This window comes from Canis lupus, chromosome 2 (genome assembly GCF_011100685.1).
Source record: "Canis lupus familiaris isolate Mischka breed German Shepherd chromosome 2, alternate assembly UU_Cfam_GSD_1.0, whole genome shotgun sequence".
Lineage (NCBI taxonomy): Eukaryota > Metazoa > Chordata > Mammalia > Carnivora > Canidae > Canis > Canis lupus.
In genome coordinates this window covers 34,570,623-34,598,037 of record NC_049223.1, presented here as the reverse complement: position 1 = coordinate 34,598,037, position 27,415 = coordinate 34,570,623, and the positions used below count along the sequence as shown (strand labels likewise).

Genomic DNA, 27,415 nt, shown 5'->3' with positions numbered 1-27,415 from the left:
TTTCAAAAGTAATTTTAAAAGCAAATTGAAAGTTTGGTTTGTGATACCCAAGTAGAGGTACTGAATAGACAGTTGGATATATGAATCTGGTACTCCAGGCTAGTGAAATACAATTGAGAATTATTTAAAAATTGTCAGTTTCGGGATCCCTGGGTGGCGCAGCGGTTTGGCGCCTGCCTTTGGCCCAGGGCGCGATCCTGGAGACCCGGGATCGAATCCCACGTCGGGCTCCCAGTGCGTGGAGCCTGCTTCTCCCTCTGCCTGTGTCTCTGCCTCTCTCTCTCTCTGTAACTATCATAAATAAATAAAAATTAAAAAAAATTTAAAAAAAAATTGTCAGTTTCTAGGTGTCATTTAAAGTTACAGAACTGGATTTAATCAACTAAGGAGAAAAGGCAGCTAGAGAAAGAATGAATGAAATTCATGGACCAAGCCCATCAGCACTGTAGCTGGATGTAAAGCTCTTTCCAGAGGTGTGGACAGTGTGTAGTGTTGAGTCCAAAGAACTAAGTGAGTGCCCATGTGGGCAAGCCTGTGCTGAGAAGGGGCTTACTCCCTCCATAGTTAGGAGGCTGTTCAGGCCCTTGGTTTTGTGGTGGCAGCTGGAGCTGTCAGCTTACCTACACTTGAGTTAGAAATGCTTTGTGGACTTCTCTTAACTAGTACTGACTCTGGAGTTGGGCAAACCTGGTCTGCTGAGGGAAGCAGGTTTGTTCCTTTGGGGAGGGGTTGCAGGAGGTAGAGGCTGACATCAGCTTAGGCTCAGAGCTGAGTGCTCTGTACTGCAGGGGAGTGGTTGAACACAGTTCATTTACAGCAAAGAAGATAAGCAGCCCTGCTGTGCATCTGTGGTATCTTGAGTCATATTTGAGGATGGTGGGACCTTACATGGGTGAACACAAACATGCCTACTAGTTTTGAAGGTTAAAAGTTTCCTAAAGGGATTTTATAATGACTACTTTATCCATATACATTCTCACATATGCACACACATAAATATGTGCACTTTCCTACCCTCTTTCAGTATATACTAAGAAAAGTTTTAACTTTTAGATTTTTTTTTAGTTCATCCTGAAGATTTTTAGCAAGTAGTAGGTATTGCTTTTCTTTACTCGGATATGTGCAGCATAATGTCTGGACATAATAATTAAGGATGTAAACTCTGGAATCAGACAAATATGAATTTGAACTCCAACCCTGCTGCTTACTACACATTGGATAAATTACTTAGTGCCTCTAAGCCTAAATCCATTCTTCTATAAAATGTTAACAACCACAGTATTGATGGAGAGGGAGAGGAAGTAATCCCTTTCTTATCTGCCTAAGTATGGAGCCAACTGAAAGGCAGATTGAGATAAAAAATTGTTTTAAAGATTTTATTTATTTATTCATGAGAGAGAGAGAGAGGGGAGAGAGAGGCAGAGACATAGGCAGAGGGAGAAGCAGGCTCCATGCAGGGAGCCCGATTTGGGACTTGATCCCAGGTCTCCAGGATCAGGCCCCAGACTGATGGTGGCGCTAGACTGTGGAGCCACCGGGGCTGCCGAGATAAAATTTTTTATATATTTTTTCTCTATTAGTTAAATATAATGTTGAAGAATATGGCTTCAGTATGCAGCAATAACAGCAGTTTCTGAATGGATCCAGAATTAGGCATACTGATGAGATTAATTTCTCCAGCAAATCTCTGCATTTGTGGGACAACCACGGGTCTCTTGCTGCAGAGGCACGCTGAGACTGTCAAACAAATGAGGAAAATACGTACCTGTTGCAAGCAGGCAGATCCTGGCAGAGCAGAAGGGGTTGAGCAACATTACTTTTTTCCTGGTCAGAAAATCCACTAATCTTCCTGAGAGTAAATTGAGGCCAGGGCTATAGCTGAGGAACAAAGGAGGTGAGGAGGATAAGCATTTCTCCTTTTAAAAATTTCTACCTTTTGTAGGGAGGGAGCGGCAGTAATCTCTGTACTCACCGTGGGGCTTGAACTCACAACCCTGAGATCAAGAGTCTCATGTTCTACCAACAGAGCCAGCCAGGCACCGCCCCCCCCCCACCCCCTGCCAGATGCCTACCTTTTAACATTATACATGTAAATCATTTGACACTATGCATTTATTATCAAGTAAATGCTCAATAAATAGAAGATTTGTTGTTTACATATGGTGGATGCTCAGGAGCGACTTACTATTGAGCATATTGCCACCAAATGTTTATAAGATAAAGTGTTTTTTTAAATTTGGAAAAAAATTGAAGATAAATATACAAAGCTAACTTAATGAACACCTGTTCACTACCCAGGATTAATGTTAATATTTTGTAATATTTACTTTTTCATTATTATTTTACAAAAATAAAACAATACTAATGAAATTGACATCTCCTTTGTAACTTCCTTTCCAGGCCCACCTCAGTTTTCTTCCCATTCACCAGAAGTAACTACTGTCCAGTTTTTTGTATGTATCTTTCCATTCCATGTTTTTTGGCATCTTATATTTAACAAATAACATCATAGTGTTCGTATCTTTCAGTAACTTTTTTTTTTTTAAGTTCTCCCCACACTAATATATGTAGTTCACTCATTTAAATTACTCTAGGGTATTCCATAAGAGCAAAGGACCCATTATCTATAGCTTCAGTATATATCATGTCAGTGTGCCCAGAGGGCCCAGTGACTTCTTCCATGCATAGCATAAATACAACCATTGGTAGGGCTAGTTGAGGGGCTCAAGGATGCAAGTGCCAGCAGATTAGTGATGTCTGCTGCTCTGCTGCTCTTATTTCCTAATAGCCATGGATTCCTTGGTGAAGCCATCTCATGAATTTCATGGCCTTTCCCTGTGTTTTATTTATTTTTTATTTATTTTATTTTATTTTTCCCTGTGTTTTAAAAGTAGAGATCAAATATTCTTCATAGAGCCAGAACTAGAATCAGGGAAAGAGAGGAAGATGAGTAGGAACTCAAGATTCTAGATTCCAACCACAATAATCATTTTACCCTGCAAGAAATGGAGGTTGCTGTACTGTAGTTGAATATTCCTAGTAGCTGGGCCTTATAAGTTAGTAGTCCTTTTCTTATGAAATGATAACCCTCCTAAACACCACCAACTCTTTGAATAGAAAGATTGTAAGTGGCTCCTAAGTGATCTAGCATCTGGAAATTGAAGAAAGGGCTAAGTGAAAACCACCCTTTGAATCATGTTTGCAAAGAAGTGTGCCAAGTGCTCTTTTATTATTCCAGTGTCATTATAAATTTAATTGGTGTTATGTCAGCTACTTAGATCAGAGCTAATAGCATATTAAACTCCATTCTGTTTGTACCAGTTCCATGGTAACTTGGGTGTGTGTAGAGTTGGGACAAGTGGCAGCTGTGACGTCTGGTCTGTAGAGTAATTTCATCATGGTATGAGCTCCTGGATCACCCCAGATGGAGAAGTGTCACTGGGTGATGTGAGCTGACCTCCTGGTGCCCTTTAGAGTACTGCAAGCAATGTGAGCAAAGACTCTAGGTTGTTTGGCCTATAGGTTTAGCTTAGAGTTTGAGAACCGTAGTAATCTTTGGTGATACTGAGAGGTATAACTATTATTTTCCCTTTTCTCTTTCTTAATGAAAAGAAAGCACATTTGGGGGGAAAGCTTTATAAATAGCTCTTTGATATTGTATATTTGTAGTTCTCCAGTTCTGCCCTCTGCTGACCTAGACAAATCAGCAAAGGGAGGTGCCTATGAGTCATCAATCTGTGCTTGTGGTAGCTTTGAGCTCTTGCTTGTTTTCACTGTTCCCATTCCTTTTATGGGTTTCCGGTTGCCATATCTCTATTTTTTTAGTTGTATAAATATGTTCCTCAATTGGAAAGTAGTAATGTGAGCACATAGAAGTTTCCTTACCCTTGTTTGTTCATTAGTTCTCCCAAAGTACTTAATTAACTCATTAATCTAAATATTTAGTGTTTACACTTATAACATTAAAGTTAGTTTTCAGAAATTAATACGTCAGTTTATTTTACCTTGGCCCATTTGTGTGTGATTCTCTTAAGTTTTTGGGTAGAGCAAAGACTGATTTGTTGTGAAAGTAATTCATTAGGAGCTTGCCTTGCTATGCCTGTTTTTAAGATTTATTTAGTTGTTTTAGAGAAAGAGAGAGCATGACCAGAAGGGGCCATAGGGAGAGGGGGAAAGAATGACAAGCAGACTCTATGCTGAGTGCAGAGCCTGACATGGGGCTCAACTCGGGGCTCAATCTCAAGACTCTGAGATCACTACTTAAGCCAAAACCAAAAGTTGAAGGCTTAACTGACTGCGCCATGCAGGCACTCCACCATGCTTGTTTTTAAACACAGGGCTTTTATGCCCTGTCTTTTCTTCTTGGTTCAGCATTTTGAGAAGACTGGGAATTTCTTTTTATTTTTAATTGAGGTAAAGTTCATGTAACATAAAATTGCAATATTGTGCAACCATCTCCACTCTCTGATAGAACATTTCATCACCCCCCAAAAGAAACCCTTACCCATGGTCACGGGCCATTTTCCCTCTCCTCCAGCACCCAGCAGTCTTATCTGTTGTCTGTATAGATTTGCCTATTATTATATTCATATAAATGGATCATACAGTGTGTGGATTTTAGTATCTGGCTTCTCTCACTTAGTTCCATGTTGTCAAGGTTTATCCATGTTGTAGCATGAGTCAGAACTTCATTCCTTTTTATGGCTGAACAGTAAGCATTCCCTTGTAGGAGTATATCACCCTTTGTTGTTTCCATTTTTGGGCTATTGTGAATATTGCTGCTATGAACATTCAGAAGTTTTGTTTGGACACCTGTTTTCATTTCTCTTGAGTATACACCTAGGAGTGGAATTGCTGGGTCATGTGACAGTTTTAGCTTCTAACTTCTTAAGGAATGGCCGAACTGTTTTCCATAGCAGCTGCATCATTTTACATTCCCACCAGCAGTATATGAGAGTTCTGATATCTCCACATCGTTTTCAGTACTTATTTTCTGGTTTTGATTATAGTCATCCTGGTAGGTACAAAGTAGTGTCTCATTGTGGGGTTTTTTAAGTTTTTTATTTTTTTGATTTTTATTTATTTATTTGAGGGAGAGAGAGAGAGAGTGCAAGAGCACACACTACAAACAGGAGTTGGGGAAGCAGAGGGGAGGTGAATGGGGAAAGAATTCTCAAGCAGACTCTGGCCTGAGTGCCAAGCTCATGAGGGGCCTGATCTCATGACCAAAGATCATGACCTGAGTTAAAACCAAGAGCTGGACACTCATCCACCCGAGCTGCCCAGGCACCCCTCATTGTGGTTTTTATTTGCATTTCCCAAAGGACGAATAAGGTTGAACATATTTTGTTGTGCTTATTGAACATTTATATATGTATATATTTTTTTTTGAGAAATGTCCTTTTAAGTCCTTTACCCATTTTTTAATCCTGTTATCTTTTTGTTGTTAAGTTGCAAGAAAATTGAAATTCTTGATTTGCTTGGAGCAGAGAGTAGTGCTGAAATGACTTCAGGTGGTTGCCTCATGTACCTCCCTGTAGTCTTACCCTCACAGTTGAGTCAGGCGCACCTCCACTTCCAAGAATTTGAGGTGTTGCCCTTACTTCCTCTCTGAGAAGGCACACCCTTTTCTACCTACTCTTATCATGCCTGCAGGCCAAACTCCACTGTACATACTGTTGATTGGATTCTCTAGCTCTTGTAAGACTAGGGCAAACTAAAGAAAGGCACCCTGAAGTAGTAAAACTTACCTATTTGCTCATTTGGAAGGCTTGTAGAGAGAGTATTTGGCCGAGAGAGTCCCAGAGTTATAAGAAGATTGTAACAGATTCCTCTAGTCTATAAAAAATAAGCACAATAGTAATTGAAGATTGGAGACATCTGGGGAGCAAATGGGAGGTAAGGAAGTGGAGGGAGCTACTAAAAGCTTGGTTCAAGAAATTGTGCTAAGAAGGAAAGGAGAGAAAGGGGAGAGTACTTGCAGGGAATGTGAGTACACGAAAGTGTTTTTTAAATAATCTGCCTCAACAAGAAAGATTTTGCAGAGAAAGAAATTGAAAATTAGGAAAAAAAGGAAAAGGCTTACTGCAGCAGTGAGTTTTGAGAGGGTGAGTGGAGATTGAACCAGTGCCCAAGTGGAAGAGTTGTGTTCTGACAGAAGCAGGGACACTGCATTTTAACACAGGGGAGAGAAGAGGATATATGTATAGGTGTGGGTCAGGTAGTAGATGTGGTAGCAGAGGGAAGAGTGAATTCTCATGAGATTGCTTGTATTTTCTCAGTGACCTGAGATGGAGAGGGGAAGAGAGAGTGAGTATAGATTTGAGGAGACAAGATAAAGTATGAAATAGTTATTTTGGAGAATACACAAGTGACCTTATTAAAGTAGTTTAATAGGATAGTAGGACAATGTTGAGTGCTCATTTGAGATTCATGGTCCTGAATTTAAAGTGAAACCATTCTGTGCATTTAAGTGTTCTTCTCTAGCAACATGTAGGTACAATCATGGAGTAGGCAAAGGGTTGGGTTTAACTTGGGTTGGCATTTGCCAGGCAGGTGCAACAGAGGGAGAACAGAGCAAAGAAGAAAAGGATGTTTGTAAGGGGTTAATATAAATGTACTGTGGAAGCTTAGTTTGGTAGGGTGGGTAGTGGGGGAAAGGACATGGAAACAATAATGTATAATGAAAAACTTGTCATTGAGATGAGGTTGAAGAAGTGCTGGAGTTGGGGCACCTGGGTCGCTCAGTTGGGTTAAGCCTCTGCTTTCAGCTCAGGTCATGATCCCTGGGTCCTGGGATCAAGCCCTATGTTGGTCTCTCTGCTTGATGGGGAGCCTGCTTCTCCCTTTCCCTCTGCCTGCCACTCCCCCTGCTGTGCTCCCTCTCTCCTTTCTCTCTTTGTCAAATAAATAAAATCTTAAAAAAAAAAAAAAAAAAAAAAAGGGATCCCTGGATGGCGCAGCGGTTTGGCGCCTGCCTTTGGCCCAGGGCGCGATCCTGGAGACCCGGGATCGAATCCCACGTCAGGCTCCCGGTGCATGGGGCCTGCTTCTCCCTCTGCCTGTGTCTCTGCCTCTCTCTCTCTCTGTGACTATCATAAATAAATAAATAAATACCTAAAAAAAAAAAAAAAAAAAAAGTGCTGGAATTGAGTTTTCAGATAAAGCAGGCTGGAAAAATACAAAGTAGTGGTGGTGAACCTGAAATTTTGGAGATGGCACAGTTGATGGTGATGACATGGTACCTAGGGTATGACTGTGGGCAGGTGGCTGAGGTGGAGTGAAGTAAAAATTGCAAGGGGATGGGACGTCATGGTATTGGATGGATCATCTGCCTTCTTGTTGGAGGCACTTTGAGTAGTGCAGCAGTGGTGGAAAGGAAGACAGTGAGCCATTAGTGAATGAAGGACAGTATTCCGGAAATTATAGATTGCAGTAACAGGAAGGTGGGGAGAGGATGATGATAAGGCATGATGCCACAAACTTCAAGGACCAGAATTTTGAAGGAAAAAAGAAAATGGTTTGGCACTAGGCTGAATGAATGAATGGATGGATGGTTGGAAATTTGGGCTTTTATTAGGTAGCTTTCATCGAAAGTTAAACATCTCTGAAATCTCTACCTGTTGGAATCAGTTCTTTTAAGACTTTTTTTTTTTTTTTAAGATTTTGAGAGTGTGTGAGCGAGCAAGCATGAACGGGATGAGGGGCAGAGGAAGAGGGAGAAGCAGGCGCCCCACTGAGCAGGGAGCTTGATCGGGCCTTGATCCCAGGACCCTGGAATCATGACCTGAGCCGAAGGCAGATACTTAACCGACTGAGCCACCCAGGGATCTAAGACTCACTTTTTTTTCTTAAGAACAGAGACTGACAGACTATAGCTTACTGGCCAGATCCAGCTTGCTGCTTGTTTTTGTGTTTTTAGAACATAGCTGTTATCCTCATTTGTTTATACTGCATGCATAGTTTACACATTGTCTATGGCAGCTTTTATGCTATGGTGGTAGAGTTGAGTAGTTGGTTGTGACAGAGACTACAAAGATATTGACTATCTGGCCCTTTATAGAAAAAGTCCAGTTTGCTGACTCTCACTTTTGAACATTGGTTCTCAAACTTAAGTGTGCCTCAGAATCACCTGGAGGGCTTGAAAACACAGATTGCTGGGCCCCATCTCTAGAATTTTTTGATTCAGTGCATCTGGGTTAGGGCCTGAGATTATGCTTTTTGCACAAGTTCGCAGGAGTTGCTGATGCTGGAAAAATTCCAGGGACCACATTTTAAGAGCCATTGCATTAAGATATTTAAGGTGGTGGTCAGGTTCCTTCTCCTCTTAATCTATTCTGAGCCACATGTCTCTACTTCAACTGCTTATCACTTGACATGATATATTGGCATGTCTCATCCCTTTTAATCCTGGTGCCCCAAAATGTAGTGATGCTTTGGATGTAGCCTCATCAGTGCCATGTGCCTTGAAACAGTTGCCCCTGCTGGCTCTGCACTTACATAGGAGTTTTCTTTCTACTTTCTTCCTGGATTGTCTGTTGGGCTGGACTTTCTCTGGGACTTAAATGAAGCTGATGTGTTAGGGAGGGCAACATTGGTATTGATCACCCAAAGCATAGGGGGACTGCAGGGAAGAAGTAAGAATCCTTCTTTCCCCACCCTTTCCTTCAGCGAATTTCTTTCTTTCTTTCTTCTTTCTTTCTTTCTTTCTTTCTTTCTTTCTTTCTTTCTTTCTTTCTTTCTTTCTTTCTTTCTTTCTTTCTTCTTTCTTTCTTCTTTCTTTCTTTCTTTCTTTCTTTCTTTTCTTTTCTTTTCTTTCTTTCTTTTCTTTCTTTCTTTTCTTTCTTTCTTTCTATTATTTATTCATGAGATACAGAGAGGGGGTGTGGGGAGCAGAGACACAGGCAGAGGGAGAAACAGGCTCTGTGCAGGGAACCTGACAGTGGGACTCGATCCCGGGTCTCCAGCATCACGCCCTGGGCTAAAGGCGGTGCTAAACCGCTGAGCCACCCGGGCTGCCTTAAGTGTATTTCTGCCATAAGGTGTTGAGTCGTGTCGAGGTTTGTCTTGGGTAGATTAAGCATGCAATCACAGGTGGGATTTGGGATTCTGGCCCCACACAGTAGCAATGTCAGAGTCTCTTTGCAGGGAAGAGAACACCTGGGAGAAAAACTGTTCAGTTTTTATAGGTTCAGTGTCTAGCTGAACCACATCTTTTAGCAGAGGAACTTTTGAAAGCAGTTAATGAAAATTGCAGAGACAGTTACTCCTTAGATTTATTTCTCTTTATTCTCCCAGTCTCAATGGCTAAAACTGCTTTCGCATTCCTTGAGCTTGTCTCCCAGTCTTATGTTATAGTTCACAAGTTCCCTTATTGCCTAGTTGTGTCATTAATGGTGCAGTGAATGTACGCCAGTGAGTTCCCAAGTAGACATGTGTCTGTGGATCAGTCTCTTAGCTTTCAGTTCCCGGTCAGGCAAGGCCTGTCTTTCCCACCTCTGGTGAGTGTTCCTCACCCATTCACTTGCACTTTCAGAGCTCTGCAGTGCTCCTGCTTGCTACAGCTCTGCTACCTCGGTCTCATTTCCCTTCCTGACTTCTCTGATCCTGTCTCGTTGCCTTTCTTATTTTCTCTTCCTCCTTTTGTTTCTGTGCCTTTGTCACATTTTACCTCCATCTGCCAAGACATGCCTTCTCAGCCTTCGGTGAATTCTTGGCCTCTTACTAAACTTCCCCAGTGTGGGCAGCTGGCATCCTCCGGCCATTTTAGAGTTCTGCAAACTGAGAGAGCATGAGAGTGAGGCTCTGGGTTTCTAATTTGGGAGTCATGGGTGCAACAATGAGAAGGTGGCCTTTGCTTCACATTTTTTTGATTAATTAGTAGAGTTTGAAGTTGGCAGTGGCCTGCAGAAGCTGGCAGCCATGGATTCAGCATAAGGGAGAAGTGTGTGGTCAGGGTAGGTCAGTCTCAGGATCTGAAACATGGGACTCAGAGCAGAGGGTCTCTGAATGATCTCATAGAATATCAGGAGCAGAAGGGAATCAAGATGCCCATTTTTACTGCCCCTGTAGCCTGGATTAGAGGCATGGGACAAGCCACAAGGTCTGCTTTTATCCACCATATCTCCCCTGTCCCTTATCCCAGCTCTATTTTACCCATCTTACGTTTTGTCTTTGAGATGAGTTAATTTGAAGTAAAAGCTCTGTGACTAATGGGGGAGTAGGGATACTGGTACTGTCTAAATCCTCATTTTACAGATGGGGAGTAGAGGATGAGAGAGGAAAACTGCTTTCTATACCCTAAGAAATGGCAGAGAGGAAAAATATTAGAGAAAGGGGAAACAAAGTCCCTAAGGGAAAAAAACGTCAATAAGATAGCATCACAAGATGAATTACCCTCAAGGGTCTGAGAGATTGTGTCATGTCAGAAGAGTTGTAAAGACTTGAACCTCTTTCCTTCATGGAAGGTTATAAATGGAACACTGGCTCCAAAGACTGACTTCCAGAAAGAAGAACCTCAGGGGGATGAGCAATAACTCCAGCAATGTCATTTCCCTGGCCATGGTGAGCCCCACAGGAAATCTCAGAATTTAACTATAGAGCACGGCCCACAAGAATGTCACTGCACTCAGAGCTCTGTGGTTTGATTTCACTAGAGAATTTCCTAGGAAAAAGGTTCTGAGGGAGATTGCTCAGCAAGACAAAGAATGCTGCAGTGAGGACAGCAAATGCGTTCCTGGGACTCCTGCTGGAAGGTGTGGGTTTGAAAGGCTTTCTGGAGTTTACACAGCAGCCATAATCCCCTTGTAGCTCACAGTAGCCCTGGTAGTCTCCAAGCACTTTCTCAAGGATTTCCAACTCCAAGACATGGGAAATGGGGATAGTTTGTTTTATAATTTTACAAGTTGATCTAATAAAGGGCTTGACCCTTAGGGCCTGTTCTGTTTGTGGAAGCAAGCCTCTAATTTTCCCAGGGACATCAGTGACGGTTGAGTTTTAGACCTATGTTTACTTGGGGGCAGAGGTTTGCAGGCAGTGCCCCAAATTGAAAACCATCTTGAAGGAGACAGTCATGTTCTGCCTTTGCTTGCTCTGTTGATATGTCTCATTCATTCACGTTATAAACGTGAATGGCACGTATAAAAGACAGCAGCATGCATGCAGGTACATCAGTAAGTCGTCATTGCTCATAATAAATGCACTTTTATTCAGCAGGTATTGAGTTCCTCTCATGTATCAGCCATTTTTCTAGACAGTGGGGTATCGGCAAACAGAACAAAGCCTTGCCCTCGTGGACTTCTCTTTCTTGTAAGGGAAGATGGACAAATACTGCCACTTCCAGTGGCGACAGGTGCTGTGTAGGCAAATCAGGGTGAGAATAGGGAGCATGGAGCTGTCATATATTCATGAGATGGCATTTGAGAAAGGCCTGAAGGAAGCAAGCGAGCAAGTGTGGATATGTGAAGAAGAGTGTTTCTAAAAGAGCCAAAGGGCCAAAGCCAAGCAGGAGCATGGCTGGTGGGTTGGAGGGGCAGCTCAGAGTCGAAGGTGCAGGCCAGTGTGGCTGGAGCCGAGTGGGTGACAGGGAATTGAGGTCAGAGTGAGGAGGAGACTAAACATGGCTTTTTGAAAAGGTTTTTTGCCTTTTATTTTGAAATGGGCAACCATTGGAGGGTTTAAAATGTTAACAGAGGACTCTGGGCACTGTGTGGAGAAGAAACTAATAGGGATCAAAAGACAGACGAAAGGAGACCACTTAGGAGGCTATCTATACATTAAGGTCAGATTCTGGATACATATTGAGAGTAGTGCTCATAGGATTTGTTGGTTGATTGGATGTCAGATATAAAAGAAGATTCAAAAATGACACCAAAGGTTTTAAGCATTTGCAAGAATGGAGTTGTCATTTACAGAAATGGGGAAGACAGGTCCACAGAATTTCTGATTTGACTAATAGTTTTAGGGAAAAAAGTGTGGAAATTCAAGAAAGGAAAATTTGATTTAATCATTGGTTCTTTAATTTTCTGCATCCTTTCTGACAGTCTTGTTTATATTTGGAATCCTTGTACCACAATTTTCTGGGGCGAAGTCCAGGTCGTAGTATATCAACCTAAAGGAATCCTTACCCCCAGACCTCTGTGATTCACCGTGGGTACAGAAGAACTTTGGGTAGATTGTGTCTATGGGACATCCCTCACTTCCTGGTTTTGTAGGGCTGCTTGACAAATTACTACATACTGGTTGGTTTAAAATAACAGAAAATTATTCTCATATGTTTTAGAACAAAATCAAGGTGTCATGGGGCCACAGTCCCTCTGAAGCCTCTGGGGAAAAATCCTTGTTTCCTCTTCCTAGCTTGTGGTGGTTGCCAACCACTCTTAGTCTTCCTTGGCTTATAGATTGATCCTTCCTTTGTCTCCATCAAGGGATGGCATTCTGTGTCTGTGTCCCTTCCATAGCCTTATAAGGACACTAATCATTAGATTTAGGATCCATCCCAACTCAGTATGACCTCATTTTAACTTGGTTACTTCTGTGAAGACCCTATTTTCAAATAAAGACACATTCACAGGTGGTGGTTGTGGTGGTGGGGAGTTGGGACTTCAACATGTCTTTTAGTGAGAGACCATTCAATGCATATCATATACTCTGATTCAGGTTTGATTATGAAGGTCTTCTTGGCTTAGGTGTGTTTGAAGATGAGACAGGAACTATTGAAAATGTTAGAAAACAGGTTCTTTTGGGCAGTCCCGGTGGCTCAGTGGTTTAGCACCGCCTCCAGCCCAGGGTGTGACCCTGGAAGACCCAGGATCAAGTTCCACATTGCGCTCCCTGCGAGGAGCCTGCTTCTCCCTCTGCCTGTGTCTCTGCCTCTCTTGCACTGTCTCTCATGAATAAATAAATAAAATCTTAAAAAAAAAAAAATCCTTTTGTGTAAGAGATGACCCACCCACCTATTAGGATGAGAAGAAAATTTTAATGTGCAGTAAGTTTACTAAGCTAATTAAAAATTGAAAGGTTTATTTTGCATTATTTTTTTAAACTTGAAGAGTTTAGGTTAGGCAATGGTAAAAATCATGGAAAAAAAATCACAAAACTGAAACTGGAAGATAGAAGAGCAGAGAATGACGAATTTTATTTTTATTTTTTTAAAGATTTATTTATTTATTTATTTATGATAGAGAGAGAGAGAGAGAGAGAGAGGCAGAGACACAGGCAGAGGGAGAAGCAGGCTCCATGCCGGGAGCCTGACGTGGGACTCGATCCCAGGACTCCAGGATCGCGCCCTGGGCCAAAGGCAGGCGCTAAACCGCTGAGCCACCCCAGAATGATGAATTTTAAAGATAAGAATTATAATCTGAATTTGATTGTCCAGAGGCCCATGTAGTAGGTAGAAAAGTTCCAGCTGATGTTCCAAGTTTACTGTTTCGACAACTGAGGCAGCAAGTTGGCAGAGATGGAATTGCAGAGGACTTGGGTCCCTGAGGGCCAGCTGATGTTGTGGGAGCACAGCTCCTCTTGCCCCACTGGCCTTCTCCTCAGATTCACACAGAGCTGGGAAGGTGCCCAGATGGTACATGGCACTCGCTATTTGCTCTGCTCCCCTTCTGTGCAACACCCAGTACATGTACATTCTTCAGTGGTGTGTCAGGAGTTATTAGTATTTCTCTCTTTAAGTCACCACATGTAAAGTTCCCTTTCTGATATCACAGTAATAGCTGATATCACAGTGATAGCACTGTATCAGGTTTAGCAACATAATAAATTCCTTAGCAACAGTATACGTTTGTGGCCAGTATGAATTTTTGTGGAGCGCCTGTTGTTTTGTAAGGAATTGTGTGCAAGTTGGACACATGGGAAACGAGTAAAGAAGATAGAGCCTTTTCTAGCCTTCAGTAAATTTGAAGTTAGGAGAATACCAACAGGAATCAGAGGTTCACATAACGGATACTGATGTCACAGCATTGGAGCATATAGGAAAAAGTTTCCAAATGTATCATTTAATAAATATCTGGAGACACCTGAGTGGCTCAATTAAAGCATCTGCCTTCAGCTAAGGTCATGATCTTGGGCTCCAAGCTTAACAGGAAGTCTGTTTCTCCCTCTGCCCCTCCCCCTCTTGCTCATTCTGTCTCAAATAAAATCTTGGAAAAAAAAATTTGGACAGAGTGGGAGAAGTTAGACACAGGGATCTGTAGAAGAACACCAGAGATTTTAATGGTGAAGGCCTCCATTTCTATTTTCCTAACACAGTGGTTTGGTTGGGCATCAGTTCCTAAGGACAGCCTGTCAGGCCAGGCTGCTCACCTGTTCTCTGGCCCAATCTTTCCCTGGTTTTCCAGGTCATCTGTGCACTTTAGTGGTCAGAGTGAACTCACAGCCACCAGGGTCAGAGGTATAGGGGTGAGTGAGAGAAGGGCATGGCCTATACCCTAGCTGCTTAGATCGGGGTGTGTTATTGGCAGACTCCAGTGGTGCCCAGTCACATGTACCCGTAGAGAGGAGACTATTTTGAGTATTCCTCAAAAAGGAAGTCTCATTTCATGTCTTTTAAGTGGGAATGCAGCCACAACTATGTCCTTGGGGCAGGGACTAGTGGTGAAGCCACCATACTTTTTTGAGTGACCGACCACAGGACAAATAACGTACAGACATCATTTCCTTTGACTAATCTTTTGTAATCCTGGCCCAGATGTGGCTCCTGAAGTAGTTAAAGTTCTTTGTGTAAGTTGAGATTTTTAATTTAGGACCCAGATGGGGTAGGAGGTAAACTTCCAAAAGGTCTGTTTTACTCAGTGTGTCACTGTCCTGGATTTCTGGCAGGCAGCAGTTTCATTAGAAAAGCAGATTTCATCCTGACTCATCTGCCTTGATGAGATGTGTGATAAAACTTCTTAGCACTCATGCAGCGTGTCCTCTCACTGGACAGAGCAGAACCCTCTGGTACCCACCCTGTCCATTCTGCAGCATTGGCAGCTACAGGCACTGGGCCCAGGGCATGGAAAACCTTGAGAGACAGTCTGTTATGAGGCCAGAGCTTTGTACTGGAATTTCCTGGCCTTTGTCTGGTATAACTTCATGTACTGAGACGCCTGTTTTGAGTCCACTTCCTCCTAAGGGAAGAGCACAGCTGCCTTCCACAGAGCACTTCTGCTTCCTGCACCAAATAACCTTTTCCTTCTCCCCCTCTCAGGCCTGTGGATGGGATGAGGGGAGCACTCTGGGCAGGTGTGTATGTATCTGGCCCCAATAGACAATATGTACTGGAAGTCACTGATCAGAGAAGACAAGCCGTTACCTTTGGATATAAAAGCTGCATCTGTGAACCTGATCCATACTCCCTAATTCTCGTTTCTTTTTCATATTGCAGCAGAAAAAATCCTACCTGGAGCGGAGTGTAAAGGAAGCTGAGGACAACATCCGGGAGATGCTGATGGCACGAAGGGCACAGTAGGAAATCTCCAGCCGAAGCTTCCTGCCCCCTCCCATTCCTGGCAAGGGCAGGTGGGAGGCCCACATGGAGAAACTTCTCTTCTGCCCGGGTGGACTTTTTATTTGGATGATCTCATAACCCTGTGTTTTCTACTTCACCATGATACTCTTTCAGACCCCAGTTCTGTATTTTTTATCCTGGCTCTGTCTGCCACCCCTGTCCAGAACACTTTTCTCCCTGGGGGTGAGTCACAAACTCCCAGGAGAGGGAGATGGGAGCCATACAGATAGGGGAGCTCTGCCCAAGCCTATGAACTAGTTATGCTCCTTAGACCAATAAAAGGCATGTGTTCCCCCAGCCACTCTACGAAGTCTGCCTTTCTTGAGCTGAAGGATGAGAACCAAGGGCCAGAGAGGTAGAGGCTTTCAACCTCAACTCCTCCCTGACCTCTTTATTTAAGCCTTTGCTGGTGCTTTTGTCCCTTTCTGTTCCTTTGAGTAAAATCCCTCACCTCTGAGCCTCCATGCAAATAAGGAAGACCAGGGGGGATAGCTGAATTTAAGTAACCTTGGTGGCATGTTGCAAATGTTCAAGAAAATGCAGTAATAAAGCAGCAGCACATCCATGGCTGACTCTTTGGCGAGTGTCATAGAAGTGGACACTACAATCCTAGGCCTCCTTAGAGGCTTAGGGACAGTGGTGTACTGGCGCTGGCTTTTACTGGTTCGTGAGAGCCAATTATTAAAAATTAAGTTAGGTAAATATACAATTAAATTATATTTATAATAAGGATCATAAATATTCAGAATATACCCATTCCTCATTACTAAATCTAGTCATTATTTATGTTTATGATGTTAAGACTACTGTATCTGGATCATGGAAATACTACATAATGGAGCACTCTTCTGCTTTTTCTTCCCAACTCTGTGTTCAAAAACATGTTGGTAGCTTGAAATCAGCTATTGTGGGACCAATTACTCCATGGAAGCAGGTGATGGATAAAATACGGATCTCTTTTAAAGAGAATTGGTAAATGTTTATGGGCCCATCACTGCTTCACATTTTAAGTGGGCAGAGAGCTGCTGACTACAGCCTCCCAGGGCTGGTAGAGCCTGCCCACTGACAGAAAATCTGACTCTGTTATGGTGGCTCGGCGCCACCCTGTGGCCAAATCTGAGATAGGTGGCCTGGCTGGCTGGCAGGCTTGAATTAGGATAGCTCTTCTCTCCTATGTGTTTGTGTGTGGAGGGGGGCGGAGAGGGCAGGCAGCAGAAAAGAAGGCCTCGGTTCTGGCCCCAGGCCAGTCTGTGGAGCAGCCCACAGTTACTTAAAGGTCCTTTCCTAGGCTCTGGGTAAAAGCATCAGCACCTTCAGCAACTGCTAGCCTATTGAGGGCTCCATAGAATCTGCCTTCCTCATAGCACTGACCCACAGTAGAACAAAAAGGTAAGTAGACCCCTCCTCCTAGTACTGAACAGTGGTTCCTGGTGGAGAAACCCAAGACTTATGTTCTGTCTGGAATAATTCAAACAGTTGAGGTTCAGACAAATTTATTGAAACATACAGGGTGTAAGCAAATAAATCATTCAGTGGTATTACATTATGTCACTACCGTGAACGTATAATCTTATAAATATATATTTTATAGCTAAGCCTTTGGCCAAAAAAATAAGTCATTTAGCACATTTGTGAAAGGCCAATAAGAAATGGATTTTGAACATTAAAAAGACAGTCACTGAATTAAACGCAGCACAATCCCTGCTAATCTAGAATCCCACTGTGTCGAAGGTAGAAGTATCTGTGCAGAGCTAGTCATTTTCATTTATTTCAGCAATCAGAAGAGATGGGGCAGGCACACCTGTTGAAGGTGGTGGCCGAACTGGCAGGACAGGAAGGCCGAGCTGGTCAAGTGAGCATGTCCCAGAGACAGCAGCAACAGAGTGCAGTCCAGCATGCTGTGAGGCAGGTGGATGGGCCCAGGTCATCCCGTCTTTGGTCTTCCACTACATACACTGGAGGGAGAAGGAAAGAGAAAGTGAGAATGAACTGACACAAAGCCCAGGCCCTACAGAGCCAGTGCCTCCTGGACCTGGGGTGGGCTATGGCAGCCAAAAGCCACTCAGCAGACTGGATGCAGCTTTTCACTTACACTGGGGCAGATGATTTGGGAGGAATGGTGGCTTAGCTCCTCAGCTACTTTTTCTCCTCCTCCTAAGGACTCTGAGCCCTGTAGGGACAGGTACTAGGGAACAGACAAAATGGCCTCACACCAAGGCAACTAAAGAGATAAGTGTATATTACTGTTTGGCCAGAGTTGGTTAGCCCTGCTTGCTTTATCAACCAGGCAACATTGTGTCCTGTACCTTAATGGCTTTTCTTCAGATACGCTTATGCCATCTCCAAAAAAAACAAAAAACAAAAAAAACAAAAAAAAAAAACACCCACCTAAAAAGGAACTGCAGGCCCCCAAACCAAGAATTCCTATTTTTTTTTCAAACCTGGGCAGTGTACACTATCAGAATGTGCCCCAGCCTCTGAACTCACACACAAAGGGGTGGGAGGCCAGGATGAAGACCTCATCAAGAGCAGCCCAGGTGGCTCAGCAGTTTAGTGCCACCTTCAGCCCAGGGCATGATCCTGGAGACCCGGGATTGAGTCCCACATTGGGCTCCCTGCATGGAGGCTGCTTCTCCCTCTCCCTGTCTCTCTGCCCTCCCCCCCCCCCCCCCCCCCCCCCGTCTCTAATGAATAAAAATCTTTTTAAAAAATTAAAAAAAAAAAAAAAAACCTCATCAAGTGAGTGAGGTGGCTGGAACCTGGCACCTTGGCTTTTTTGCAGAATGGAGCTGGAAAGCTGAGTCCTGTTAGGGCTGAGCTCTATTAAGAAACTCAAATGCTAAACAAATCCATGGCTCTAGACGGACCTCCAACCTCCTCCCTTCACTAGTCAGCTGACTTGGGGCAGACATCAGCCTTCCTTCCAGTAAGCACAGCCTTGGTCTCAGAGGATCTGTGGCCCCTTTTAAGAAAATCTCAAAACCACCACCACCATTAAACTCATTTATAAACAGTAAGGATTTTAAACTTTTTCAAAGTTAATGAATACATGAATCTTCTAAATTGGTCCTTTGGCAGTCTTCTTTCAGTTCTATTTTTATACCCCCTCTCTTGGCAACTCCTCTCTCTGAAGCCTGCTATACTGGCTAGAATACTCTGGGTTAGTAGGAGCTTTTCCAGGCTGTCCCCCTGTGTCAGCCACCCTCTACAGACCTCCCCTCCCTTCTCTTGTGGCACAGCTTTCAACTCCACCTGTTTCATTTGACCCCACTCAGCAACACAAGCAAAGTTGTTCTGAGGTCTGGGAGACAAAACCCAGCCCCAGGGAAGCCTAGTGAAAGAGAAGACTTTTATTCTGAGGCCTGATAAGATACATTACCAGATTTAGTCCTAGTAACAGTACCTGAACATAGATATTACCATTCCCATTTCACAGGTAAGAAATACAAGGGTTCGAGAAGTTAAGTCTCCCGTCCAAGCATACATAACCAGCCAGAGGCAGGCAGCAGGGCCTGAACCCAGGCCTCTGGCAAGCCAGACTTTCCCAGGCCCATCTGGGACAGAAAAGGGATTGGAATGAGTCCAGGACTGAATGTGCTCTTGGAGGGTCCTCTCTTTCACCAGCCAGAGCCCACCCCACCCACTAAAGGCATGCATAGTCCAGACCCCTGGGGCCAAATCAGCAGGAAAGCCCTAGGCAAGGGCTTTCCCCTGCTGTCTGCCTAGATGACCCACCCAAGTCCCCAGCCTCCCCTGATCCTGCAGTGGGCAGCCTTGGACAGTGAAACAGTGAAACGAACACAGTGGAATGCGCACTCATCAAAGTAATTCCATATTTTATTCTACCTGCCAGAGGACTGGTTCTGCTGCCCTCGAGACAGAGAGGCGCTCTCCCTTGCCAGCTCTAGGAACAGCCTGCCTGACCCAGGCCTGAGACTCCACCTGATTTCTAGGTGAGTGGTCCTACATCTTCTCTTAAGCTACCATTATGCTGAGAGCACAAATGCATAGGGACCTGCACCAAGGGCCTTCTATACATAGTACCAGACTTCACAACCCTGTGATACACCCATCCTTACTGTTTCCCCTCCTCCCTGTGTTTCCCTATTTTACCACAAAACCTTGGGCAACTTCATTGAGCAAAAATGCCCCTTTCTCTAACACCTTTCTCCCTCAGTCAAGTTTGTCCTTGCTAAGACTTATTTCACACGACACACTCTGAAACCTGGGGCATCAGGGACTTAGAGCTCATTACTCCCAAACAGCGCTTACAGGCAGTTAGAAATAATCAGTCTGGGGCAGCCCGGGTTGCTCAGCAGTTTAGCACTGCCTTCGGCCAGGGGCCTGATCCTGGAGACCTGGATCGAGTCCCACATCAGGCTCCCTGTATGGAGCCTGCTTCTCTCTCTGCCTCTCTCTGTCTCTCATGAATAAATAAATAAAATCTTAAAAAAAAAAAATCAGTCTGGCTACAGGATAGGAGGCTTCAAACCAGAGGGCTGTGTCAAACTCATTTGGGTGGTGGTGGGGTGGCCAGTTTCTGCATACCTTAGAAACCCTGTTACTTATTTCCTGGAGTACCAAGTCTCCCAAACCCCTTATGACTTTTTCCTTTCCATTAGGTGACAACAGAACCTCTACCTCCAAACTACTGAAAAAGTAGGGAATGGAAGAGAAGGTGTGGGGAGGGTATGTCTGAGGGCAGGATTGATTTATGTTTTCCTTGGTTTTCCATCACCCAAAGCAGGAGTGATTGGCCCAGAAGAAAGCTCTTGAAGAAGGCCTCACAGTTCCTCATAGCACCCACCATGTGGTCCTGGAATGGCATTCTTTATCTTCATGGATGCCTTACGTGTAGGGTCTGAAGTCCTGGACCTCCAAAGAGTGCCTGCTGCCCTGAGCAACACGACCTCGTCTTCCCCAGGATACACCCCACTGCTTCTCACTTAACTCTGCCACCCATGGGGTCAATCTGTCCAAGAGCTCCTACACTGTCCTGTCTAGCCAGTTAGAATGCCATGCCCACTCTGCCCGAGGCCCTGGGTACTTGAAGCCAGGAGACTCATGTGCAGTGAGGTGTCACTGGTGGTACTGCTTAGACAGCAGGAGCTGTGGCCAAGAAGACTCCAACACATGTGTTCATATCTAGGCCTTCCTGACAAGTGGCCTCCACTGGCAAGCAGGGCAGTGAAAGGGGGCAAGTGTCATGGTTATGTAAGATGTTAAACATTAGGGAAAGCTAGATGAGCAGTATAGAGAAACTCCTCTCTCTGCAACTGTTCTGTGAGTCTAAAACTATTTCACAATTAAAGATTTTAAAAAGAGGGGGTCAGAAGAGCAGTAGGTGGGAGTGGGAGCAGGTACTGCCCTTCTAGGTAGGTCAGCAGTCTGCCAAGGTTGGCAGGCAGATTCTAGTACCTGCAGGCACTGCTCAGATTGAGCTGCTTCTTAGAGATCAGATGCCCCCTGTGGCCAGCCTGGGCTCCAGCTCCTGATGGACACAGGGCCTTAGGGATTGGCTTATACCCACCTCAGCCAGAAGGCCAGCCCTCCCCATTTGTGTCTGGTATCAATACCAATACCACCAAATTCACATCCCTGTATTAGCCTCATGTAAGAAGGGACTCTGTTCCCAGAAAGCTACAGCTGAGTGTGGGATCAGCTCAGGGGTCCCCTCACTAGCAGGTTTCGCTTATTCCCAGGTAGCCCTTTGGCAGCGACCCTAAGTGAGGGGCAGGTACTCAGAGCTTTGCCACATGAATACAAGTGCAAAAAAAAGTGTGTGTGTGGTGGTAGTGAAGGGAGCTGGGGAAATGTACACACGGTGTGACCCAAAGACCTAGACTAGGTCAGAAAGGCTTAGGTTAGTCCTGGGTGCAGGAAACAGAGGGAATAGATGGAAGGTGATTGGAGGCATGCAACCCCTGTGCCCAGCTACCTGCCCACCAAGCCCTAGGGTCTTCTCTGTAGCCACCAGCCGACCAGTCACCAACCAGCAGTTCCAACTTCTGGGACTGCAGTCTTAGGCCTAACAGTGCCATTTACAGGTGCTACTCAGATACTCACTTCTGTAGCAGTGGGCATGTGGGGCTCCAGGGCAGAGATGAAGATGACTTGAAATGTGAGCTGAGGCCTTCTCAGTTGAAGGCTCCCATACCTCAGTCAGCCCCACCCTGGAATCTGAAACCTTTACTTGAACAGCTCAGACATTTTTAATGATTAATCAAGTGCTTTGAAGTGGTGGTGCAGCCTTATTATTATGCCCTTCCTATTTGTGTGTGCACACAGTCCCAAACCCAGGAGAGCTAATAAGAAGCAAGCAAAAACACTGGGGGGCTTCCCAGAGAGTTCTGATGTCTGGGCCTTTTATGCTTCAGCAACTTGAAGGCTGCTCACACCCAGGACTGCTCCTCAACCGCTAAGACCACCACGGCCAAAGGAACTCCCAGGAAGTGCCTTCAGCAGAAATGACAACTTTGCCAGAGGCAGGGAGCTTAATTGTGTTCAGCTGCCCCTTGCCCAGTCTTGAGAATATAGACCAACAGAAGAAAGTCAGTCTTCCAGGAGGTATCAGAGGATGCCAGAACAGCCCTCCTACTGCTCATACGAAGAGGCAGGAAGGGTGGGGCAAATATTTAAGCATTATATTGATAAACAAAGTCTCCAGATAGCCATAGGGATGGATCACTGTTCCTTCCAAGCAAGTGGCAGAGAGGCGAGTACACAACTTGCTGAGGACTCACTGTAGCTTTCCTTGGACGTACATGTGCAGAGGGATCATGTATTACTCAGCACGATGGGCCCCACTGATGAGAAAAGATGTCCTAAAGGCAGTACCACTGTGCCACCTGCTCTCAGAGCCCATGAGTACCAAGTATGTAGGCTGAGGGGGAGAGTGATGGGTGAAAGGTGGCTAGAAATGGAGGAGGCAAACAATGGAGGTGTAGTTTCCCTGGAGTGTGAAGGTTAAAAGCAGGAGAGGATGTGAGGCCTTCTACTTTCCTTTTCCTCCGTACTTGGGTGGGATCCAGGGCTGGCAGCGCTGGCACAGCTGGGCCGAGGCTCTGCAACAGCAGCTGTCTTTGTTGGGCTAAGCTCACCACCTTCCCTAGGCCTCCTGGCCCACTCCGCTCCTCCTGCTTCCTGCAGTTTTAGCTCTGGCTACACTGTCTGTGAAACTGAGATGAGGCCATTTCCCCCAAGTTTTTTTTTTTTTTTTTTTTCATTTCCCCCAAGTTTATCCGTCTCTCTTGCTTCAGTATTCCAACGTACCCACTCCAGGGTGCAACAGTCTGGAAGCTGGCCAACTAGTTCATCCTCCAATTCCTACAGCTATTGACTGCCACCCAAGAGATCATGAACCCCCCCGCCCCCCATCATTGTTTTAGGCATTGGGTGCCAGGTGTTTTGTGGATTGGCCTGGAAAAGGTGAGAACCTGCTGACCTGCATGTGGGTGGGTGGGTGGGTGTTTTGAGATCTCCACAAGTGCAGCTGTCCCCATCCTATGAAGGAGGCAGTTGCTAGACAAAGCCAAGATGGGGCCTTCTGAGAGATGTGACAAAGGTCTAAGGAGCCCCAGGCCTCCAGGCCCCATGTGGTTCCATCATAAGGTCAACTTGTATGCTAGCCCTGCCCACCCCAATCAGTCCTATAAAAATAGTAGACCTGATAAGATTCTTTTTCATAAACAAAAACAAGCATATTTGGACACGCTGTGTCAGTCTGAAAGGTAGGACTGCACTGCTGCCACCTCCTGTGGCCTCATCCTTGGGCTGGATCTGCTGGGGCAACTGGGACAGAGTTGGTCATAGATACTGAGAAAGTTGAGAACCTCCTGGATGTCAAAATTGCACGTGAAACTGCCTTGGGGATCAGGTTGACCAGTTATTTTGTGGCAAAAGAATGCTGAGTTCAGAGAAGAGAAATAACTTGACTGAGGTCACATAGTGAATTTAAGGCAAGTTCCTGGCTTGTCCCCCAACCTTCCTGCCACATCTGCATATCATTTAGGCTCACTTCAAATCAAACAGTAGCCTGGCTGCAAGTGACCTGAAATGTGACTATGCGTGGAGGAGTGAAAGGCATCCCTTCTCTCTGGGCCCTGAAATCCAAAGTCTGTTGGAGGGCAAGACCTAGTCCTTGCTGTGTTTTAGAGTGTGTCCCTAAGACAGTCAAGAGTCTCCTACTTCAGAATGACCTGGTCCAGCAGTTGATTAACCGGGAGGTGGAGTGAATTGCAGGGTCGTCCTTGACATTCACTTGGCAGTCATCAGGCAGGCAAGTAGGTGTGCTGGCCCTGAACAAGGTACCTCCTGGGGGTTGGGAGGAGAAGGAGGGGTGACTTTATTCTCTAAGGACAGTGGCTATGACATGGGCTCCAGGGAAACCATGTCCAAGTTCCTGTCCTAATGTTGCCACTGGCTAGCTTTGTGACCCAGGGGAAGTAGTAGTAAATAAAGTGCTTGGCCCAGGCCCTTGCATAAAGTGAAGCAGGGAAGAGGTCTTTTGTAGGAGCCACAACGTGATCACGTCCAATGGAAGAAATCACCAGAAATCTGTTTTCTTATTGTGAGTCTGTGTGCATAGAGGGGCTCCTCCAACCAATCCACATTCAGATTGGTATGTATGTGTGTGTATGGCCTCAAACTGTCACAGGATGACAAAAGCAGGGACACTGGCGGTCCATGCAAAGTACAGGCTGCTGAGAGAACAGGAAAGGGGAGACAACCTTGGGAAGAGGCAGGGGGCTGGGTGTGCATGCCAGGGGCTAGGGAGGCTGTGTGCACACAGCTTAGGCTGTTTAACATTAGAGAGGGTGAATCAAAACGTTCATACATATCCATGTAAGCACTTGCGTATATAGGATGAGTCTGTTCCTGTCATTAAGACCATGCAGACACAAAGGTCCACAGAAGAACGTGGTAAGAAACAATATGAAAGAGAGGTCAAGGAGGAAGGGATGTATGCATTTCAAAGACTTAAGAACTGAAGAGTAAGGTGTTTCTTCTTATGCCTTAGAAGAAAAGGTCAAATGGGATGAGGCCACAAATGAGTCTCAGAAATTCTAGCAGGACTGGTGGCCACATTCAAGGAATCTCAGGAAAGGGGCTAAATTCTCTAAGGACAAGTGTGTCTTTACAGAGGCAGCTCCCTCTAGTCCCCCAGGAAAGTACAGAAGTGCAGAAAGGGAGGTGACAGCATTTTCTTCTGTCCATGGTCATAGAATATTCAAGTGAAACACCCATCTTCCTCCTACATCCCAAATGGAGCTGCTGCAGCAGTGAACAAGGTTGCCAAGGAGCCTGCACAGGGCAGGGCGTGTGGTAGAGAAGCCAAAAGTGGCTTCCTCATGCCCACCTCACTGCAGTGCTGGAAGCTGACAGTTGAAGTGTAGAAGGCTGGAGACCCTGATGTGCTTGGTACTTCTCAGTAAAGACCATGCTATATAAGCAAGACAGTGGAACCTACCCCACTGAAGTAACAGAAAATAAAGGTTTCTCACACACACACACCATTACCAACAAAAGAACAGGTCCAAACCAGGCCCATATCCCTGCTACCAACTTGGGAGTCTACCAACTAGATGACACAACATGGGAAAATATGGTAAGGACAGAGGTGAACATTAGGCCAGGTAAAAAAAATCTCTGTTTACTCACAGGTAAGTTTCATCGTGGGGTTTCCTAAATAATGCAAACATATGGTACACTTCAAACATCTTCCATATTGATATACATTCCATGGTTTATGGCCAAAGAACCAGAGAATGGAGGTGCCAGCTGTTGGCAGTGCAACATCTACATTCCCGTCTGTTGGACCAGCATCCTGGACCTGCACATCCACAGAATGCTCCCAGCTGACAGCAGGACTGACGGCTCAGAGGTGGTGTGGGGGCTCAGCCAGCTGAGTTCATAAAACTGAAGAGCTAGAGATCATTTATTGTATTATCAATCAAGAGCTTCTCATACTGCTGAGAAGAAAATAAACCACCAAAAGGCAATCTCGGATGTTTACTAAGGTGACAGTTCCAGTTCTGTTGCAAAAGATTTCAGTGAGTAATCTCGTGTACCCTGAGGGAAAAAGATTATCTTAGAATAACCTGTGTTTCTCATTTAGTTTGGGGAGTGAAAAACCTTTTTTCTTTTATTCTGAAGACAGTCAAGTGCACGTAGAGGGGGCTGAACGTTACAAATGAGAAGTAAAGAGGCTGAGAACACAAGCAACAGCCGGCTCCTTGGCACCCCACTATTTCACTAGAAATCTGTCTGTGACACTGTCTTGGACAGACCAGAAGAACCATGGGCTTAAACTGAGGAAGATGTCACTGTAAGGTCCAAGGGGAGGGAGAGGTCAACAGGAGAAGCTCCAAGGACACTACAACACAGGGGAGGAAGCAATTTGTTTTGTCATGATAGATCATGAGTGTATTTCTAATGCAGTTTTTGGAGAAAGAAATATGAGTGAGGCTGCTATGCCAAGCAGAAGAAATTAAGGAAAATCTAGAGAAGCAATCTGACCATGCCCAGTACACAACAGTTCCAGGACCTGAGGAGGGGGAACCTAATGGCTGGCCAACGGTGCATGTTCTTGCTCCTAACCTGCTCAGAAGTGAGATGTGGAGACCAAAGTTGTGAATGATGGTGGCTGACCCTCAACAGTATTTTCCCAGCCTTTTCTACCTGATTTGATGTATCCCCCCCCCTCCTTTACTGCCAGACTTCAAAAGATACCACTATAATCAATCCTATCTAGGGCACTAACTGGAATATCACAACACAGCAAATGAAGAAACAGGCTGCTTTAAGTCATTAAAGGTTATAGTGAGCAAGCAGGGGCACATGGTGGCACAGTGGGCTGAGCGTCTGACTGTTTCAGCTCAGGTTGTGATTTCAGGGTCATGAGATCTAGCCTGTGTTGGGCCCCACACTCAGCAGCGAGTCTGCTTGAGATTCTCTCCCTCTCCCTCTGCCCCCACCTCAGGGGTTGTTCTCTCTCTCTCAAATAAATCTTAAAAAATATGTATTTTTAAAAAGAGCAAGAAATCCCTTTTAAATAAATACTCATCAGGCCCTGTACAGATTTAACGCAATTCTGGTCAAAATCCTATCAGTGTTTTTTTTATAAATTCATTCTAAAATTTATGGAAAGGCAAACCAGAATAACCAAAACAATTTTGAGAAAAACTTGGAAGAGTTACACTATCTTAAGACTTACTATAAAGCTACAATACTCAAGACAGTTATGGTATTTGCAAAGGGACTGACACAGATCAAAGGAACAGGAGAGAGGACAGTAACAGACCCAATTTATGTTGGACAGAAAGGCAAAAGCAATTCAATGGAGTAAGGATAGTCTTCAAACATTAAAAAAAAAAAAAAAAAACTGGCATGCAAAAACAAAAAACTCTTTTAAACTTTGTATTTTATATAAAAATTAATCCCAAATGGATAAAACCAAAAACTAGAAGATAACAGAAGAGAAGAATCTTTATGACCAAGGGGTAGGCAGACTTCTCAGAGCTGATGCCAAAAGCCTTGTAGAAAAGAAGAAAAATGAGAAACTGGACTTCATCAAAATTAAAACCTTTTTCTCTGTGAAAGCCACTGTTAAGGGGATGAAAAGGAAAGCAGCAGACTGGGAGAAAACATTTGCAAATAACATCCGACAGAGGACTTGCATTAAGTTTATATAAAGACTCTTAAGATGACTCCACAGTAACAAAACAACTCAATTTAGAAGTGGCCAAAGTACTCCAATAGATACTTCACCAAAGAGGATACAAGGAGGGCAAACAAGTACATGACAACATAATTAGTCATTTATTTATTTATTTTTAACTTTTTATTTATTTGAGAGAAAGCACAAGCAGGGGGTATGGATACAGGGAGAAGCTGACTCCACATTAAGCAGGGAGCCCAACA

General features: G+C 44.5%; 1 protein-coding gene across 1 annotated transcript in view; it reads left to right on the top strand.

Annotated features, from left to right (window-relative positions):
• Window positions 1–15,788, top strand: part of PFDN1 (prefoldin subunit 1) — a 65,269-nt gene extending 49,481 nt beyond the window's left edge. The window contains exon 4 of the mRNA NM_001252417.1: window positions 15,371–15,788. Coding sequence (NP_001239346.1) covers window positions 15,371–15,454 — 84 coding nt within the window. The 3' untranslated portion in view covers window positions 15,455–15,788. The remainder of the gene's footprint in view (window positions 1–15,370) is intronic.
• Window positions 15,789–27,415: the final 11,627 nt, after the last annotated feature.